General features: G+C 49.8%; 2 protein-coding genes and 1 long non-coding RNA gene across 21 annotated transcripts in view; 2 read left to right on the forward strand and 1 right to left on the reverse strand.

The window, feature by feature from the left end:
- The window catches only part of SLC45A1 (solute carrier family 45 member 1), a 58,375-nt gene extending 51,516 nt beyond the window's left edge, over window positions 1-6,859 (forward strand). For 16 of the 19 annotated variants that reach the window (XM_027668726.1, XM_027668724.1, XM_027668719.1 and 13 more), the window contains one exon: window positions 38-3,611. In XM_027668726.1, coding sequence (XP_027524527.1) covers window positions 38-319 — 282 coding nt within the window. In that variant the 3' untranslated portion in view covers window positions 320-3,611. Of the gene's footprint in view, window positions 1-37; window positions 3,612-4,448; window positions 4,571-4,808; window positions 5,051-6,545 lie in introns of those variants that run through there. The other 3 variants (XR_003531867.1, XR_003531868.1, XR_003531865.1) reach the window with 3 other exon arrangements.
- A 28-nt stretch (window positions 6,860-6,887) lies between these two features.
- On the reverse strand, window positions 6,888-7,644 carry MRPS16 (mitochondrial ribosomal protein S16). Its single transcript, XM_027668740.1, has 3 exons — window positions 7,521-7,644; window positions 7,177-7,437; window positions 6,888-7,094 (listed from the first exon to the last, which is right to left on the reverse strand). Exons 1-3 carry the CDS (start codon window positions 7,531-7,533, stop codon window positions 6,982-6,984), a joined length of 387 nt encoding a protein of 128 aa, XP_027524541.1. The 5' UTR covers window positions 7,534-7,644; the 3' UTR covers window positions 6,888-6,981.
- A 5,167-nt stretch (window positions 7,645-12,811) lies between these two features.
- On the forward strand, window positions 12,812-14,109 carry LOC113959602. Its single transcript, XR_003531872.1, has 2 exons — window positions 12,812-13,372; window positions 13,826-14,109. It is a non-coding gene; the product is annotated as an uncharacterized LOC113959602 (long non-coding RNA).
- Window positions 14,110-17,835: the final 3,726 nt, after the last annotated feature.

Consider the following 17,835-nt stretch of genomic DNA (forward strand, 5'->3'; position numbering starts at 1 on the left):
GTGACACCCCCTTACACTGTGGCTGTGTCCCCCGCAGTTTATAGGCTCGCAGGCAGAGGGCATGCGGCGCGGGATGGGCGTTGACATCTCCTTGCTGAGCTGCCAGTACTTCCTGGCACAGATCCTGGTGGCTCTGGCCATGGGGCCACTGACAGCGGCTGTGGGCAGTGCCAGCAGTGCCATGTACTTCGCCAGCCTGGTGTCCTTCCTGGGCTGTCTCTTCTCCTCCCTCTGTGTCACCTACGAGCTGCTGCCCACCGAGGAGCTTCCGCCTGCCGAGGAGCAGCGTCCGCTCTTGCCCCATGCGCAGAATGAATAAATGGGAGAAGCTGCCACAGCCTCTGCTGCCTCATTGCATCACCCTCAGCCTTCCTATTGTGGCACGACAGGCTTGTGCACCTCTGGGATGGCAGCAGTGGGCATGGCAAATGACGAGAAAGGTCTGCACTGGCTTTGCTGACCTTTCCCCTGCCTGTGGGAAGGTGAGGGGTGAGTCAGCAACGCCTGCACTGCTGGTCCTTCCCCTGAGGTGGCAAAGGCCTGTCTGTGCCCCTGGGCCACAGCAGCAGCAGGAAGTGGTGGGGCCATTCCCTCCAGCTGCCTCGTGGTGCTGTCATTCCCAGGGGAACCAGTGGTTTTGTCCAGCATGAGGCAGGAGGCCCAGAAGTCTGGTACCTGGGCAGGGCAACCTCGGTCTCTTGAGTGGCAGAGAGCTGCTGGGCTGGGCTGCACACGCCGCTGCGAGTTCTGCCACTGTGGGAACAGTGATCTGCCAGTCTGGGGGGCAGAAGGTGCCATCTCATGGCCAGGCAGAGCCCGATCCTCCATCGCCAAGGGCAGTGGTGATTCCTGTGAGGCTTTTGGGAGCTGCGGGTCCAACCTACAGCCTCTGCCTATGATAGGCTGGGCTCTGGAGGGTGCTTTCTAAGACTTTGGAAAGGCTGAGAGCAACTGGTCCTGCTTAGGTGGTGTAAGTACTCTATGAAGTGCCATGGTTGGACTTCTATTTGTACAGAGCTCCCACCAAGTGCTACAAGAAACCACTGTGGGCTGAAAGTGGTGTGGCCTGGCTCCCAAACCGTGCTCGTTAGGTCCTGGCTGTGGTCCTTGGTAATGTTTGCCAATATGTGCAGATTTTCTTCCACATTAGACTTTTAATTAAGACTACAGGGGTTTGTGATGACTTAGCAGGAGGATGGACAGTTGTCCATAATCCAGCTTTGGGGAGAAGGGTCTTTCTTCATCAGCCTCTCTTGGCTAGAAGCTTACTTTTAGAGCTAAGTTGAGAATTTAAGAAAAATAATTTGTATGAAAGCCTTCATCACATCATCGTTGTTTATACAGTTTTACCTTGTGACATTTTAAAATCTGCATGGGGACCAGTGAATAAGTGCTTGTCAGCTAGAACTGCATCTTCCATATCTCAGTAAAACTAGTAAAAGGGCTTTGGGTTTCATTATCTGCAAGATTTTTTAATTATTCTGATTTTAGAAGGTGGTAAATGTGCGAGAACTTGTACAAGTTCTAGTTAAGGCCAGGAGTTAATTTTAAGTCATAAATAAAGTTAAAACTACTTCTAAAATCCCTATCAGTCTGCTTCCATATTTGGGTAGGCAGCCAATGTTTACCAAGGCTGAGGGACACTTTGGTGTTTACACGTCACGTGCATGGCATCCCTGTAGAGGTTATTTCTGCTTACGTGGTCTTTAGGTCTTGAATAAGGGTTATCATGGGAAGGTCACTCTTTTTAAATGAGATGTACTTAATTGTACGCCTAAGTTTATTTTGATGCTTGATCTACGATGCCAGGATGAAATAATTTGTGTAATCTTTAGCTGTTGTGGCTTACTATACTCCCATGCTGAAAGCATAATACACAACTTGTAAGAACCCCTCATTTTTATCATCTGTTCCTGAGTATTACTTTTTTAAAAATGTATTTTAGAAGCAAGTCTCATGTTACTCAGTATTGACTTAAATGGAGGAATACTACTGAGATTACAAAGTCAAGCACTCAGAGATAAAGGACTATCAGACTGATGAGTATATTCATCTTTCATTTCTTTGTTTGGGCTTATGTAGTGTCATATCTGCAGGAATATCTGTGATCTGTCATTTCCTTGATTATGGGGCAGCTGTCTCCAAAACCGTTCAGGACAAAGCTGGAACAAAATAGCATGAGAAATTGTTGGTACTTCTGATTTTGACAATCTAAAGACTTAACTTTGGAGAATTTTTCTTTCTTGTTGGTCTGCCTTGTAACCTTAATTTCTCTTCCTTATCTTCTCAAACTTTTAAACTCAAAAATTATTTTATTTCTTTGTTTGGTCCCACTAGCTAATGTGGTATCAGGTCTTAAAATGTTTTCTCCTCTTAAGTTTTGTAGCCAGCATTATTGCACTAAATGAATTGTGAGCACTTTCCTTTTCTAGGTAGCTTGGAGTTGCAGATCATTTTGTTGCAAGTGAAAATCTTCAAAAGGTTCATACAACTGATGAAATCAGTGTATCTGATGATAATGTATGTCTCCATTACCATCTGTAAATATTATGAGCTACATTTATATAGTTATAAAACTGTTGCTATACCTATATGCATTACCCGATAAAATATATATTACATTTTCTATTTTATGGGATATGGACTTTATTTTGCATATGTATTGACGTAGTGTTACATACATAGTACTTTAAAGTCAACATCTGTTATTAACTGTGTGTTAATTTGGAGCTTTGAGCAATACTAGTGGTGTCTGGAAAAAAAACAGGGCCTGTCACTATCATGCAGAGTTGCACCAAATCCATAGAAATAACTTTAAAAAGGTATTACTTGCTTATTCTTTTCGTCATACATTTTGTATTTTACAGAAATTACTGTATATGATCGCTGTTGAACTGTGAGCTTACAACGTGATGTCTACCTTTTGGAATCCAAATGCTTCATATTCTGTCTAAATCTGCAAATTGCTGATTAGAAAAAAGATGCATGAGTTTAGGCAGGAAAATGATTTTAGGCTGTGCTGTTTTTCAGCGATGCCTAAAGGTTAATTTTGAATAAGTCCATATCATTAAAGGCTGATTGATGGCAATTATTTGTGGATGCTCATAAGGTATTTATAACAGATGTACAGAAGCAGGGAAAATGGGGAGACTGACAGAGAAAACACCTTATCAGTTGTCTCATGTTTGTAATGAAGCTAGCTGTATATGTCTGCAGTTCACTCGACTTCTGCTGTGTCTCTCAAAAAAAGACAACCTAATAATTTCAGAACTTCTGCTGTGTCTTTGAATGGAAAAAATGAGTCTTTTCAAGAATCAAATAGAATAAAATTGTATGACTATATATATAAAGAAAAGCTATATTGTGGACTATTCAAAAGAGTTTTCTAGTCAATTTATTTTCTACAAATGAGTAGTTAGTCATCTTGTACTCTATAGGACATACACTTTATTTTATTAAAAAAGGAATTTGTGTAAAAGGTAGCTTTCTTAATATTTGTTTTCCCTCTCTCAGACTGGGACAGTCTTAGGGGAGAAACTTTTAGATGCCATTACCATAATAACACCCAATGGATTGCATTAAGTCCAATAAACATATTGAGAATTCTATGAGTACTAGGACCAAAATGCCAAGGGAGATGTCCAGCATCTGTTTAATTTATCTAAACAGACATTTTCCATACCTGTGGTTGGTAAGACATAATGATTCATTTAGCCTAGCTTTCCTGCAGGGAAGGTTTTTGTTGATGTTCACTAGAGAAATGGCTGCAGCAACTTTCCATTGGCTGTTCCTTTGTCCCAGGCTGCTGCTTCTGTAGCAAGGTCAGTGGAGGGGAAGGTGCCTACATTTAGGTTGGCAAATTTCAGGCTGCAACACCCAAGACAACAGCAAAAGCTGTAGGGCAGCAGCGCTGGGACAGGCTAGAGGTCCTTTAGTAGAATCCTTGTTTTTCTTGGTATTGCAGTCCATGCTGTCTCCTAACAGACCTGAAGGTTCTGGGAAGATGGTGTTCTATGCTGTTCAAGGAGTTCTTTATGTTAAAAACCTTGCCAACACGCTCTCTCCTATATCCCACGCAGAAATGATAAATGCATGGAATAATGGGAATTTTTGGTGATTGGAGCTTACTGCCTAATGCCCCCAACCCACAGTGGGAGCTGGGAGTTTTACTTTAGATCTAAAAGGCAACAGCATAGTCCAATACCCAAATAGTGTTAACAGAAAACAAAGGGCAGACTGCTGCATCATGTGTGGAGCACAGAGGTAGTCCAGGGAGCAGGAAGAAAACAAGCAATGAGTAACTTTAATCAGATGAATTCAAAAGCAAAATATGCACTGAGTAGCAGTCAGCAGACTGAGGAGCAATCTGCAATGGGCACGATGCATTATTAGCCACATATAAAAGCTGTATGGAAACTTGTTCGTTTGTTTGATTTTGCTTTTTCTAGGATCCGGGGATAGGTTTCTCTAACAAAGGATAACAGATCCTGTTGCAATAGCCAATGGAACAGTCAACAGAGGAAATCACAGCATCAGAGCAGAAAGGAAGATTTTTTTTTGAGTTGTGCAGGTACAGTACTAACCAAGCTTATGAACTACTTAAGCAATTAATTTAACAGTATTGCTGTCAAATGCTATGAACAATTACTATGCTAGAGATTCAAGCTTTTCAAGCTTCAGTTATAGCTCTCTTTAAGCCTAGCTTTTGCTATGTTTTACTTGATGATACTCTGTTCTGATTCTGCTTTATGCCCACTCCTTTCAGTTATTTTTTATTTACTGCAAATTTTTTTTTTTTTTGTCCACAGAACTCTTTGGGGAAGAGGGGAAAGTGAAAATAGAGCTGAATAAGTTTAATGCTTCTTCCTACCAAGAAAGGAAAATATTTGCTCCTTTTGCCCTAACTCTTGCTGTATTTAGTGAAGTGTCTACAGCACAAATCTAGTCTTGAACCTCGATCCCTATGTGCTACATTATTATGTATGGCCCCTTTAAGCTCCCTGTGGAGCATCATGGCTCCAAAGAAAAGTATCAGATAATTTTCTGAAAGGTAGGCTTAGTCCAAAGTGTAAATGGCATTCAGTGCTTATGGCTACCTGTTACTGGTTTTCTCTAGCAAACTCCAGGATGCCTCAGACACAGCCTTTTTCCAGCACTACACCTCTCACCATTTGTACAGTGCTAGAACTCTTCACTGTAATTTGTTCTCAGCCTTCATCTGCTGACAGCATCACAGCAGCTGAGAATTATGCTTTATAAGCCCAGTATACCATTTTTTTTTTAAGCTTGAGCTGTCCTGTGCTGGTGCATAGTACTGTGCATTTGTGCAGAAAAATCCACTGCTTCCACGGCAGGCTGGGCTTACAGTGGCCCTGAGGCTGTGCTTTGTTGCACAAACTATTCTTCTGACCTACAGGTAAAGTTCATGAATCCTGAAAAAGTTATGAAATTGGTCTATAAGAAACAGACCCACCACTTGCATAGACAATGAAGGGCAAGTTAGGTGAGGAGAAACACACCGTTTTCTTTATGTCCCCCCGATCAGCTGCATGTTGTTTCTCAGTACAGCAGATGCCTCAGCAGGGGACTTAAGGCAAGAGAAAAGCTGAAAGGAGTCACTGTGGAAAACATGACCTCAGCACTGCCAGACTCTCCTTTTAGAACTTCCTTCATTTACTGTTATTACCGTGTTGTGCAACATTAGTGTCTAATGCCAATAGTCACTCACCCTACTGCATTAGAGAGCAGCCCCATCACACTGTGGTATTTGAAAGGACATGAAAACAACTGTTCTACTGCCTTGTGTATGCAGTGCGATGCTTTATTTAATAACAAAATTATTTTTAATAGGGAAAAAAGCCAGGCCAACACGAAACTATCTGAAGAGAAACATTACAGATATACTTTGTGTTCAAAGCAGAAAGCTCCAGAAAGGAAAAGCTGTGTGGTACCTTTAGATTACAATAGTAAAAACACTGCAGATGCAAACCTTTACCTTTGCAGCAAGGAAAGGAAATCTAGAGTAAGCTAGAGAGGAACTTCCTAGAAACCCTGTACCAGAGTGCAGTCACCATTTTATAAAAAATGTGATGCTGAACATACCAAATATATACAAGAGGAGGGTATCAGAAAAGCAATACCACTTTTTCATAGCTTCCGTCACTTCCAAGAATAATCATCTAATCCATGAGCAAAAATAAAACCACCTTCTCTCAGTATTGTGATTTTGTTAAAAGCAAGCCAGCCCCTTTCTTAGTGTTTTGTCTATTCATCCTCTGTTGGGCTGGTTACACTACAAGCTTATTGAAATGCAATACTGGAAACTTGTCTTTGCCTGACATTTGTAGAATCACCTAAGAGTTGTGCTAAAAGAAACCCTAAAGAAGCAAAAGGTGCAACTAAGGTAGGAGAGAGACTTTGGCAGGGGTTTTGCCTCTTGGAAGAGGGTCAAATATGTGATGAAAAAGTAAAACTCATACCTCAACTTCAGGCATGCCCCATCTCTTTAAATGAGACTGAAATCTTTCCCTTTTGCTTGTAAACAGGTCCAGAACCTCTCTGGAGAAATTAAACAGAAATACAGCTGCACTTCCATTTGCATTTATCTGTACCAGGCCTCTCCTGAACCACTGGATTGTCCTGTTGTAGTAAATCAGAGCCAGGAGTCAAAACACCTGACAAGTGGAGCAGGCAAATGAAACTGGCAGTAGCCATGCTATTGTTGGAGAGTGAGAGATGCTAGAGCAAATGGCATGCCTTTAGAAAAAGCTGAATGGTTCTCTGTGTGTATTAGAGTAGCGAAACTCCTTTTATCTCTCTGCACCAAATTTTGCAACAATAAACTTTGATTCAGAGCGGAGTCTGGAGAAAGCAGCAGATGCACAGTGTAGAGTGGGCAAATGACACTTTAATGTGGTCAGATGCACTGACAGGGCAGGATGCTTCCTCAGGCCAGGGCGGGCCTCTCGGCCGGGGCGTCTGTCAGGGCCCGTCCACAGGGGCAGTGCCCACCTGCTGTGCTCGCTGTCGTCTCTGGCGCAGCCTCTCGGCGCCGGTCACTGTCATAGGGTGGAGCGGCAGGAACCCCGCCAGACCTGCCAATAAGAGGTGGTGAGACGGGGCCACCCCGGGCCCCCACCCCCCTCCTCCGCTGCCCGGCGCCCGCCCCAGGCCTACCCAGGAGCTTCTCGGCGGGCCGGGAAAGCTGCGCGCCGCAGCCCAGCCAGTAGCGCAGCCGCTCCAGGTTGAGCCCCGCCACCCTCTCGCCGTGGACGTTGGGCAGTGGGTCGAGGCAGCCGAGCTGCTCCAGGTACTTCCCGTCGCGGGCGCGCTTGCTGTGCGCTGCCACGATGCGGAAAAAAGGCCGGTTGGCGCAGCCTCCGAGGGCGAAACGGATCACGACGTTCCCGCCGCGGTAGCCTTTCAGGAGGCGGCTCCCTGTGAAGAAAGCGAGGTGGTCACGGGCTGCGCAGGGGCCGGTCACGGGCCGCGCAGGGGCCGGTCACGGGCTCGGGACTCACCGAGCTGCACCATGACTCCCGCCTACTCTTCGACGCGGAGCGATGATGCAACAGGGGCCGGAAGATTGACACACCCAGCTGACTTCTGCAGCACTTTATTAGGAAGGCTGGCGAGCCACAGGATTTCAGCTGCCTTAGACTTGGGAACAAGCCCCTGTTTTAAAAGCTTTCAGGAATACTCAAATGGAGTTCTCCTGAGATCCAACCTGTCCGTGGTAGCTTCCCATCCATCCTGGGAAACTGGGCAGGGACCCCACTAAATCCCCTCGGCACTGGGCATTTTTCCCTGGAGAGGTGCTCCAGCACCACTTGGCAGTGAGTGTTGGGTGGGGTTAATCTGTAGGTTAAATCCAGGATCACTGCCGGGCTCTTTGCAGCCCTGAATTCCCAATAATGGGAGATGAGCTTCTGGAATTACCCCTTCCAGCAGAGCAGCTGGTTTGTCCCAGTCCATGTGACCTGGAATTGATCCTGGTTTGTTTGACTCTGGAGTCACTGAAGTGCTGGATTGTGGAAAACAGACAAGACAATGGAATTGTGACCCCTCATGTCACCTGGTGATTTTTGGGCAGGGCTCAGGAATTTGCAGCTTTTTGGAGCTCAGTGCTCTCTGTCGTAAGAACACAAACCATGACTGTTGAGTTCATATCTGTGATTTCTCAAAAGCATATACTTTTTTGTCATGGACAACTTTTCCTGCTGTGGCAACTCGGCAGGCCAGGGGTATGAAAGTATCACACTCAGTGAAGTGTTTGAGTGACTTGTTCCTAACAAGTATTCCAGAACATAGTTACAAATAATCTGTGGGTTTTCTATCTGAAAAGAGGTTGTTGCCAGGTGGGGATCAGCCTCTTCTCCCAGGTAACAAGCAATAGGAGAAGTCATAGCCTTAAGCTGGACCAGAGCAGGTTCAGACTGTACATCAGGAAGAATTTCTTCATGGAAAGGGTGGTGAGGCATTGGAAGGGGCTGCCCCGGACAGGGGTAGAGTCACCATCCCTGGAGGTGTTCAAGAATGACTGGATGTGGCACTCAGTGCTCTGGCCTAGTTGACAAGGTGGTGACTGGTTTTTCCCTAGTCTGGGGATGCTGAACTCGTCAGGAGCGGTGTCAGTCCTGCCATGCTGAGCAGCCCTGGGGCCACCAGTGGCTGTGTTCCACAGCAGGGGTGGCCCCAAAGCTTGGCACCCTCGACTCTGAGGAGAGGCTCAGCAGTTTGCAGAAGACTGATAGTTTGATTAGCGCCCTATTATTGCATGTAAAACCAGCATTTTCAAATGATTTCTGGTGAAAGATTTATCTTTGTTCAGGCTGTCAATTAAAAAAAATGGAAATCACCCTCCACAGGAAAAGTTATTTTGTATACGGAAAGTTTTACAAATGCTCTTTATTTATTTTATTTGCGCGTCCCTCTTGTCTACTTAATGTATCCTTCTTTACCTCAGCACTCTTTCAACAGTGCAGTTTTCTTTGTCAGTGCAAAGATGAAGTGCCAGAACCATAGTGGAGTTCCAAGGACAGGTGCAACTGCACTGTGAAGGGCATGTTTCATTACTGATGGATAAGCTTGCCTGACCTGTATTTTTTCCCTTCAGTAATGGGTGACTTCTTACCAGGGATGTTATTTTTGAGATGATTTGGGTCAGTTTTGGGGTGATTTGGGTCAGTTCTGGGTCAGCTTCTGGGATGATTTGGGTCAGTTTTTGGGGTCAGTTTTGGGTCAGTTTTTGGGATGATTTGGGTCAGTTTTTGGGGTCAGTTTTGGGTCAGTTTTGGGTGATTTGGGTCAGTTTGGGGTCAGCTTTTGGGATGATTTGGGTCAGTTTTTGGGGTCAGTTTTGGGTCAGTTTTTGGGATGATTTGGGTCGGTTTTGGGACAATTTTTGGGGACCACTGGGGAGCACTGGGTGTTACTGGGGAGCACTGGGAGAGAAAATGAAAAATAAAGAGAATAAAAAATAAACGAAATAAAAAAGGAAATATAAAATACAAAAGAAAATAAAAAAAATAAAAACAAAACAGGTTCGAAAGGAAATAAAATGAAAATGAAATAAAAGAGAAAAAAAAAAGAAACCCCTTCTTGGGCACCCCGTTTCCTCTCCTCCACCCCCCCTCCCTCCGAACCGTAAATGGCGGGGTCATCACCCCTAAAATGTGAGAAAGGGACCCCAAAATGTGGGCGGGGGAACCCCAGGGAGCCGAAAAAGTGGAGGGGGAGCCGCAGTAAGAAAGCGAAGCCGGGCGGTCGGGCGGCGGAGTGGGGGAAGCCAAGGTAGCGGCGCCGGCGCATGCGCAGTCTTTGGCAAGACGCCGGCGATCACGTGGTAACTAAGGGCGGCCAGGAGCGGGACCGGTGACGCATGCGCAATGGCTCTCGTGCCGGTGCCGCGCTCCCTGCTCAAGGTAAGGGCCGGTTCCGGCGGCACGGCGGGACTTGCGGTCTCCCGTCTCTCCCGGGGTGTGTGTGGGGGGGGAACAACATGAAGATTTTTGGGGTGAAAGCGCAGAAATTAGCGAGGGACGCTAATTTGGGTAAACTCGGTCACCGGAAGTAGAGAGCGACCGGACTGTTTTCGACGGCGCACCACCAAAGATGGCGCCCTCCCGGACCGGAAGCGCTGCGAGGGCACCCCGAAAGAAAGATGGCGGCACCGGTACCGGAAGTTCTCCAAGGCCGTACACAAAGATGGCGGGCCCGGCCCGGAAGTTTGCCAAGCCCACAGTAAAGATGGCGTCGCCAGGACCGGAACTTAGCCGAGACCACACTCAAGATGGCGGCCCCTACCCGGAAGTCCTCCAAGGCCACACTCAAGATGGCGCCACCAGGACCGCAGCTTAGCCGAGACCACACTCAAGATGGCAGCGAGAGGCCCCCTTGCCTCAGAGAGGCGTCTATCCTGTTGCCTGACCTCCGCCGCGACCCGGACCCCCGCCCCGCGCCCGCAGCACCGTCTCGCCGCGCCGCTTCCCGCTGTGCGGACAGGGCGGGGCGCTCGGCGGCGCCGGGCGCGGGCGGCAGGTTCGTGGGCGGCGGCAGGCACCGGCGCTGGCAGCCCCCTCTTGGCGCCGCGACGCGCGGCGCAGCCGCGAGGACCCCCAGGCGCCAACGCCGCGCCGCCCGCTCGCCCTGCTCCGCTCCCGCTCCCGCTCGGTCCTGCCGTGCTCTGGAGATGCTGTCGGGCCTGCGCCGCCGCTCTTTCCCCCCGGAAGCGACCCACGGCGGCAGATGCGACGGAGATCGTGCCCGGGGTAAGCGGCGGGGGCGCGGCGGGAGGGGGGGCGGCCGCTCTTCTGCCTCTTCCGCGCCCATCGGCACTGCAGGGAGGGGAAGCGACAGGCAAGTTTCTCGCCTCTGCGGATAAACTTGCACCTGCGTGCCGCCGCAGGGCCGGGTTCGGATGTGCCCTGGCATTGCACACCTCCCCCACCCCCCCCGCGGGGAGGGTCTGCGCTGCCTCGGGGACCCTGTCTGTGCTGCCGGGAGAGAGAAATCCTTTGGGAAGCTAGGGTGGAAACAGTAACTCGTTGAATTGCTCAGCTTTTCCCTAGGGAAGGGCAGGTTTTAGGGAAGAAAGGCCCGTACTCGCGAAAGGCGCCGCGCGTCTCGCCAAGGGGGGGGGTGCGCTGGGCTGCAGTGCCGCTCCCGGCCGTGTCCGCCAGGCGGCGACTGTGAGGCAGGGCCAGGCGCTCGGGGCGGGCTGGGAAGCGGCGCCTGCGCAGAGCGAGGCGGTGCCCGGGCCGGGCCTGAAGCGCTCGGGGCCGCCGGGCAGGGCAGTGCTCGGCTGGCGGGTGCCCCGCAGAGAGAAGAGCCCGGCCCTGGGAAGGCAGGAGCCTGGGCTCGAGCTGCTCCGGACCGCTGTGGGGATGGGTTTGAAGTTTTGGGATCGCTTGTTTCTGTCCCTGCCTTCCCACTGAAAACAATAACTTGAGAAGTCCTCGTCTGGACTGGTCCAGAGAAATGGTGGAGTCTCCATCTCTGGAGATGCTTAAAACACTTTTGCTCAGGCAAAGTCGTGAGCAACCTATTCTGCCTAATGCCGCTTTTTGAGCAGCAGAGATTGGACTAGATGATCTCCAGAGGTATTGTCCAACCCCCACCATTCTGTCCTTCTGTAAAGGAGCTTTGCACTGCCCTTTTGAACTGTAATCTGTTGATGACCTGTGTTGAGGTCACACTGCAGCTTGTTACACTGCAGCTTGTCACACTGAATGGCAGCCTGAATAATTTAATATTGAACTGTGATTAATCACAAGATGAAAGCTAAGATAGGCTGGTAAGAGGCAGTGTTCTTTGCTACTACACAGGAAGAAGGGAAAGAATCTCAAAAACAAATAAATGAGCAAAAAAACCCTTTATATTTGCTTGTGCAAGAAGAAGATTGTTCTTCCACTCGACCAGGTTTTGAGAGGACAAATTAATTGTTTCTCTGACAACACTATACATTGGAGGCTGCTAATAACCCCATAGTCTGTGCTAAAGGTTTTAGCTGATTGTGTTTGTCATCAGCTTTTACTAAAGAAAAAGCAAGCCTTCTTGGCTGTGTGGATATTCCAGGAACTGAATGATTCCATTCATGTAGATAATGATAACAGAGCCAAAACAAAAATATTGTAAGTGTCCTATGTGGAACAATATACAGAATTTCAAAAGGGATTGTAGTGGTCCCATATACAGAACTAACATACTTCCTGTTCCTTATTTGCTGATCAGGTCATATTTATCTGCCTGTCAGGACTGTTGGAGCGCTGGATGGAGAGCAGGTCATATGAAGAGGATTACGGAGTAAAAGGCAGCTTGTACTTAAGTGCAGGGAAAGTATAAATATTTATATATATTGGCACAGTGCCTAGCCTTAATGCTTAAAATCCTTTGGAGAGCTGTCTGCATATTTACTGTATTAATGATCAAATGCAAGGCTGTATTGGGAAAGGTCTTCCATTTGGAAGTCAGTAGTTGAGACTGTCTTGCCTATGAAAAAGAGGGAGAATTTTCATTGGAGGATGTAGGATTCTGGCTGGTAATAGTCTTAATTCAAGGTATTTTTAGAGAATTGATTTAACACAAGCAGAACAAATGGCCAGAAGTGTAATGAGAGACAAGTTGAAATTAGAAAGTAGATGTGCATTTTGAATGTATTGTCATAGCAACTGATTAAATTCTCCCTCTCTTGCTGTTCTGGGGACCTTTTAAATGTGCTTTGGCTAAATAAAAAGTATTAGAGTATTTCAGAGCCAAAAGGTCAGTTCTTGTTGTCTCTTTTGCACTTTAATTCTAGTACACTTATACTTGCTAACCACTTATAACCCTAGATGCAGAATGAGAACTTGGGTTATTAACAATAAACAAGTCAACAGCAGAAAGACTTGACCTTTCTTTTGAATTGCCCTAGAGTGTTAAAAAATACCAAACAAACCTCCTTCCCCAAAGAAACACCCCGCAAAATACCCCAACAACTCACCAAACAGAAAATCACCAACAACCAAAAAGCAGAAGTAACAAACGTGAACAGCAAGTGGAGGAAGAGTTTGAAAGTGGGATGGACAGAAGCACAAGTGTTACTGCCCACTCTTAGGCCACTGTGCTGATTCAATGGGTGTTGTTAGGTTTAGATTAGTAGTTTGTTGTTGTTGGGTTTTTCGGTGGTGTTGATTTTTTTGTTGTCGTTGTGGGGGATTGTTCGTTTGTTTGTTTGTTTTTATTTTGGGTTTTTTTCTGTATTAAAAATCTGGCTCAGTTACTCTCTAGTTCTGGTGTGTTTTCTTTTCCAGGTGGTTGGTGTTCCTGCAGTGTTTGGCACAGGACCGGGTGAGTTTTTTACCCAGCTTTCTAAAGCTGTAGATGAATAGGAGAGGTAAGGGGATGTATCTGGTCCACGACCCAGTGACCACTCCCTGAAGGTCCTGACTCATGAGTCTGCTCCTTTGATTTGAAGGAGTGTACAGTTGCCATAGCCAAGGTAGCCTAGAGTGTCCAGTATCAGCATAAAAAACAGCAGTAAAAAGGAACTATTCAGAGATGAATTTTTGTGCTGTTCCGTGAAAAAGTAAAAGCTATCTGTGCCAGCAAGTCTGTGAAGTAATTTTTTTCTTGTAATTCCATACCAAGTTTTGAATTGTTGCTGTTTTAATGAAGTCTGTTCATTGATTTTGCATCCATTGGTTTCTGAATCCAAATCTGGGGAAAAAAGTACTGTTAGTCTTTCTGAAATGTCTCTCAAACATGAAAGCCTAGAGAAAACTTTTTTTTTGAGTAAAAAGAAGCCTCCAGGATGATCCTTATGCAATACAAATCCTGTGTTTTTCAGACTGAATGCACTCCCTTTATTCACCTTTTCAGAGAGTATCGTCCAGAATACGAGCGCCTGAGAAAAACACCGGTAAGTGTTTTTAGCTGTTTTACACCTGAACAGTGTGTCTTGGGTCACTTTTATGCACACAGTTGCCTTTATGTTGAGAGGGTCTAACATTTCATTTACTAGTCGTACTCACTGTGGGAAAACTCCTGTCCTGAAGGAGTCCACCATTTGCCTTTTTTTTCCTAGATGTGGTGGAGCATATCTTTACAAAAATAAAGATTTTGTAAAACAGATGTTGCTCACTGGTTCAGTGCTGATATTTGAGCTAATTGTGTGAAAATGATTGGGAAATAAGATTGTGTCTTCCATTCAGATTGATAGAGAGTTCTTAAAAATAAATTTCCAAAGGGATTTGTTGAGACTATCCCTGTATCTTCCTGCACCGGTGAAGAGTACTAGTTTGACTTAGTAAGAAAGACTGAACTGCAGTGCCAAAATCAGTAGCTCTGCTCACCTTGAGTTCTGGCTGTCCAAAGGACAGTTCTCTGCAGGCACAGCTACACAGAGTTTGGCTTCTCGGCGCTGCTGAAAACGTCCTAGAATCCCACCTGACTGGAGGTTGCTTTCCACGCTTAGTCAGAAGTTCTGTGTAACCTTAGTTGAAATGTAAGACCTGCACAATGACTTCTGCTCTCTGACTGGGGGACAGGCTGCTGGGTTTGGGCGAGGTTTCTCTTCTCCTGATGTTTTAAATGTTCTCAGAATCCATATGTAAATCTTTTATCTACGGGAGAAAGCTCAAAATAAACAAAAGAGAGAGCAGTTGGAACACTTGTGGAAGGACATGGGCAGCGTGTGTGTGCAGGGCAGCACACTGGCAGGTACCTCCCCGGGAGGATAAAGTTTACTGCAGAAGTTTTCTGAAGAGTTTGCCTGGTGAAGTAGTACAGTGCTTCTTTGTCCTCACAGCAGAAGTGTGAAAGCAGCTCCATGTTAGAGGAGCGGGGCTTTAGTTCCCATGGGATTGGTCACACTTAGCTCTTCCTGTGTCAGTCACAGGTTTGGAAGAATCCCTGCTGTGTAGCTAAAGCAGTGGACCTACTAGAAATAATGAAATACTTTAGAAAAGGCAAAACGGTCAGATCAGAATATGAGAAAGCTCTGCTGTTGGCTGCACTGTTCCTTAGATGAGGCGAGTAGGTGCTGACGGAGTCTGTCCTGTGTCTGGGATCCACAAGCAGCTTTCTGTCCCCTTAGAGCAGGTGTTCATTGCTGTGTTTCTGTGCAGACAGAAGTTGTCAGTGCACACGCTCCCTTACCTGATTGATGCACAGATGTGTCCATCATCTTTTTGGCCTTACAGTTTCTGCCCCTGGCTCTCTTCCCTTTTCCTGTGACTGTGGTCTTGGAGCAATCTTCTAAGTTGTTACAGTGTGATTTTTCTCTTATATAGCTCACAGACTTAATCTTCATTCTTTCCCTGTTCCGCTGATGGGTAGGATCACTTATTTCCTTTGCCCTGTAATGGAGTTGAAGATGGAATAGACTTTCTATGTTGCTTTGGCTATCCTGATTCTAACTTTTTTTCAGAACCACAAGTAGAACAAGTACTGAAATAGCGCTGAACTTCAGCAGCAGCGGGGACTGCGCAGGAGAAGGAGGGTGGGCAGCGGGCCTGGGGCGGGCAGGGGGATGGGGGTGGGGGCGGGCACTTAAAAGATTTTGGCCAGGGAGCTGATCTCAGCCAGCACCCAGTCGGGGCAGTCTGAGTCCCATAGAAGCAGAACTGCTGTGTGGGGAGAGGCGGTCAGAGGCGCGCTGCCGCTCTGCGTCCGCACCGCTCCCCGCCGCCGACTCCCGGCCCACCACGTCGCCGCTGCTCCCCGGTCCCCTGTGCCGCACAGTCCGCCTTCGCGGCCCGGAACCGCCCCGTGTGCCGGTGGGGGGCTCCCCGAGGGGCTCTGCAGGGGCCTTGGGGCCGGGACCCCGGGGGTGCAGCCCGACCAAGGGGCGGGGCAGGGGACGGGGTCCCGGGGGCGGGACCCGGGACGGCCACGGACCCGCGGGAAGGGCCCCTCCGACACGGCCCTAGTCCCTCCTCCCGACCACCCGAGCACCTCCCGCCACCCGCCGCCCCGGGGGCTCCAAGCCCCGCCAATCCGGGCCCGAGGCAGCGTCTGGCCCGCCAATCCCGGCCCGCCTTTCTCGGCGCCGTCCAATCACAGCCCGCCTTTTCAATCCGGCAGCGGTCCCGCAAGCTCTGCCCGCTCAGCCGCGGCGCGGCCCCTCCGCGCGGCCCCGTCCCCCCGTTCCCCTCAGGCGGTGCTGGGACCGCGGAAGGGCGGTGGGAGCTCCGCGGCCACGTCCCGTCCGGGAGCTCTCCCAGGAGAAGGGGAGGGAGGCGGGGAGCGGGCGGGAGGGGCTCCGGGAGCGGGGCCTGCGGGGCCAGCGGGGTTCTCGGGAACGGGCGGACGGGGATTGGCGGGGCTGGCACGGGGGGGGCGGGGCTGTGCGGGCCGCGGGCTATAAATAGGGGGGGGGGGGGGGCAGTTCGGTGGCGGAGGTGGAAGCGGCGCTGGAGCGGCGGGAGCCGGGGCGAGATTGGCGGTGAGCTGGGGCGGGACTCCCGCGGCTGCCGCTCCGGGCACGCAGTTTATCTTGGGCACAGGGGCCGCTCTCTCCGGGAGGTTCTGGCTCCCGACGTGCAGGTCCGATCCCGGCCCGCCACTCCCAGCCCGCTTTTCTCCGCTCCGTCCAATCGTAGGCCGCCCTTTCAATGGGGCCGCGGTCCCGTAAGCTGTGCCCGCCCAGCCGCGTGGCGGCGCCGCCCCCCTTCCCCACGTTCCCCTCAGGCGCTGTAGGTGCCGGCGCCTTTGCTTCCGGAGCCGCGCCTGCGCTGCCGCAGCCCCCGACGGGCCCTGTTGGGACCAGGGAGGGCGGGTGGCACAGCTCCGCGCTCACGTCCCGTCTGGGAGTTCTTCCGGGAGGCGGGGAGGGGGCGGGAGCGGCCCTTTCAATGGGGCCGCGGTCGAGCAATCTCTGCTCGCTCAGCCGCGGCGCGGAGCCGCCCCCCTCTCCACCTCGCCCCCCGCGTTCCCCTCAGGCGCCGGTCTCGGCGCCTTTGCTTCGGGGTCCGGCGGAGCCGCGCCTGCGCTGCCGCGGTGCCCGCAGGCGCTGTTGAAAGGGCGGGTGCGAGGCCCGCGGTCCTGTCCCGTCCCGGAGTTCTCCCGGGAGAAGGGGAGGGAGGCGGGGAGCGGGCGGAAGCGGAGCAGCCCCTGGGAGCGGGGCGTGAGGGGACAGCGGGATTCTTGGGGACGAGCAGGGCGGGAGCGGGCAGGCGGGGATTGGCCGGGCCGGACGCTGCCGGACGCTGGGATTGGCTGGGCTGGCACGAGGGGGCGGGGCTGTGCGGGCCGCGGGCTATAAATGGCGTGGAGCTGGGATAAAAATAGTCAGGCCTGGCCTGGAATGTGGGCTTGAGAGCTGGGGTGGAAAACTCAGACCTTTGACAAAAGAAAGCTGCTAGGATTGGAACGTGCAGCAGCTTTACCGGGAGCTGACAGCAGAGCTGGCAGAGAAATAAAGGTTGTGGGTCTAGGTATGGGATAGGGAGAGTGGTGCTCTGGAAGGGACTGTGGAGCAGGGATAGGGCCTGTAGCACTGCGGCAGAAATGACTGTAGGATTGAGACAGGGACTGGCACCGTCGCTGAAACATCTGTGTGTCTGTGGAATGGGGATTGATGGGCGGGAATGTGGACTGGGGGGGAAGAGCTGAAATCAGTCTAGGACAGGGATCTGGCCTTTGGAGTTGGGATGGGGTTTGTGGGGCTGGAGGAGCACCTGGGGGACTGGGATTGGGAGTGTGAGGTTGGAGCTGGAAAGTCACAGAGCTGGAGCCAAGATGAAGATCCTGCAGCGAGAACCTGAAGCAGCTTCCCGTGGCGGCGATGGCAAGATGCAGAGCTACTGCCGAGAGAGCAGAGCTGGCAGTGCAATAAAGCTTGTGGGTCTCGAGCTG

The sequence above is a fragment of the Corapipo altera genome, unplaced genomic scaffold, assembly GCF_003945725.1.
Source record: "Corapipo altera isolate COAL_440 unplaced genomic scaffold, ASM394572v1 304, whole genome shotgun sequence".
Taxonomy (NCBI): domain Eukaryota; kingdom Metazoa; phylum Chordata; class Aves; order Passeriformes; family Pipridae; genus Corapipo; species Corapipo altera.

Bases quoted from the DNA above. Each gene is read 5' to 3' on its own strand.
- MRPS16 (XM_027668740.1), bottom strand. The intron at 7,095-7,176 runs GTAGGCCTGGGG...TCTTATTGGCAG, and splicing joins GCCCGCCGAGAAGCTCCTGG to GTCTGGCGGGGTTCCTGCCG.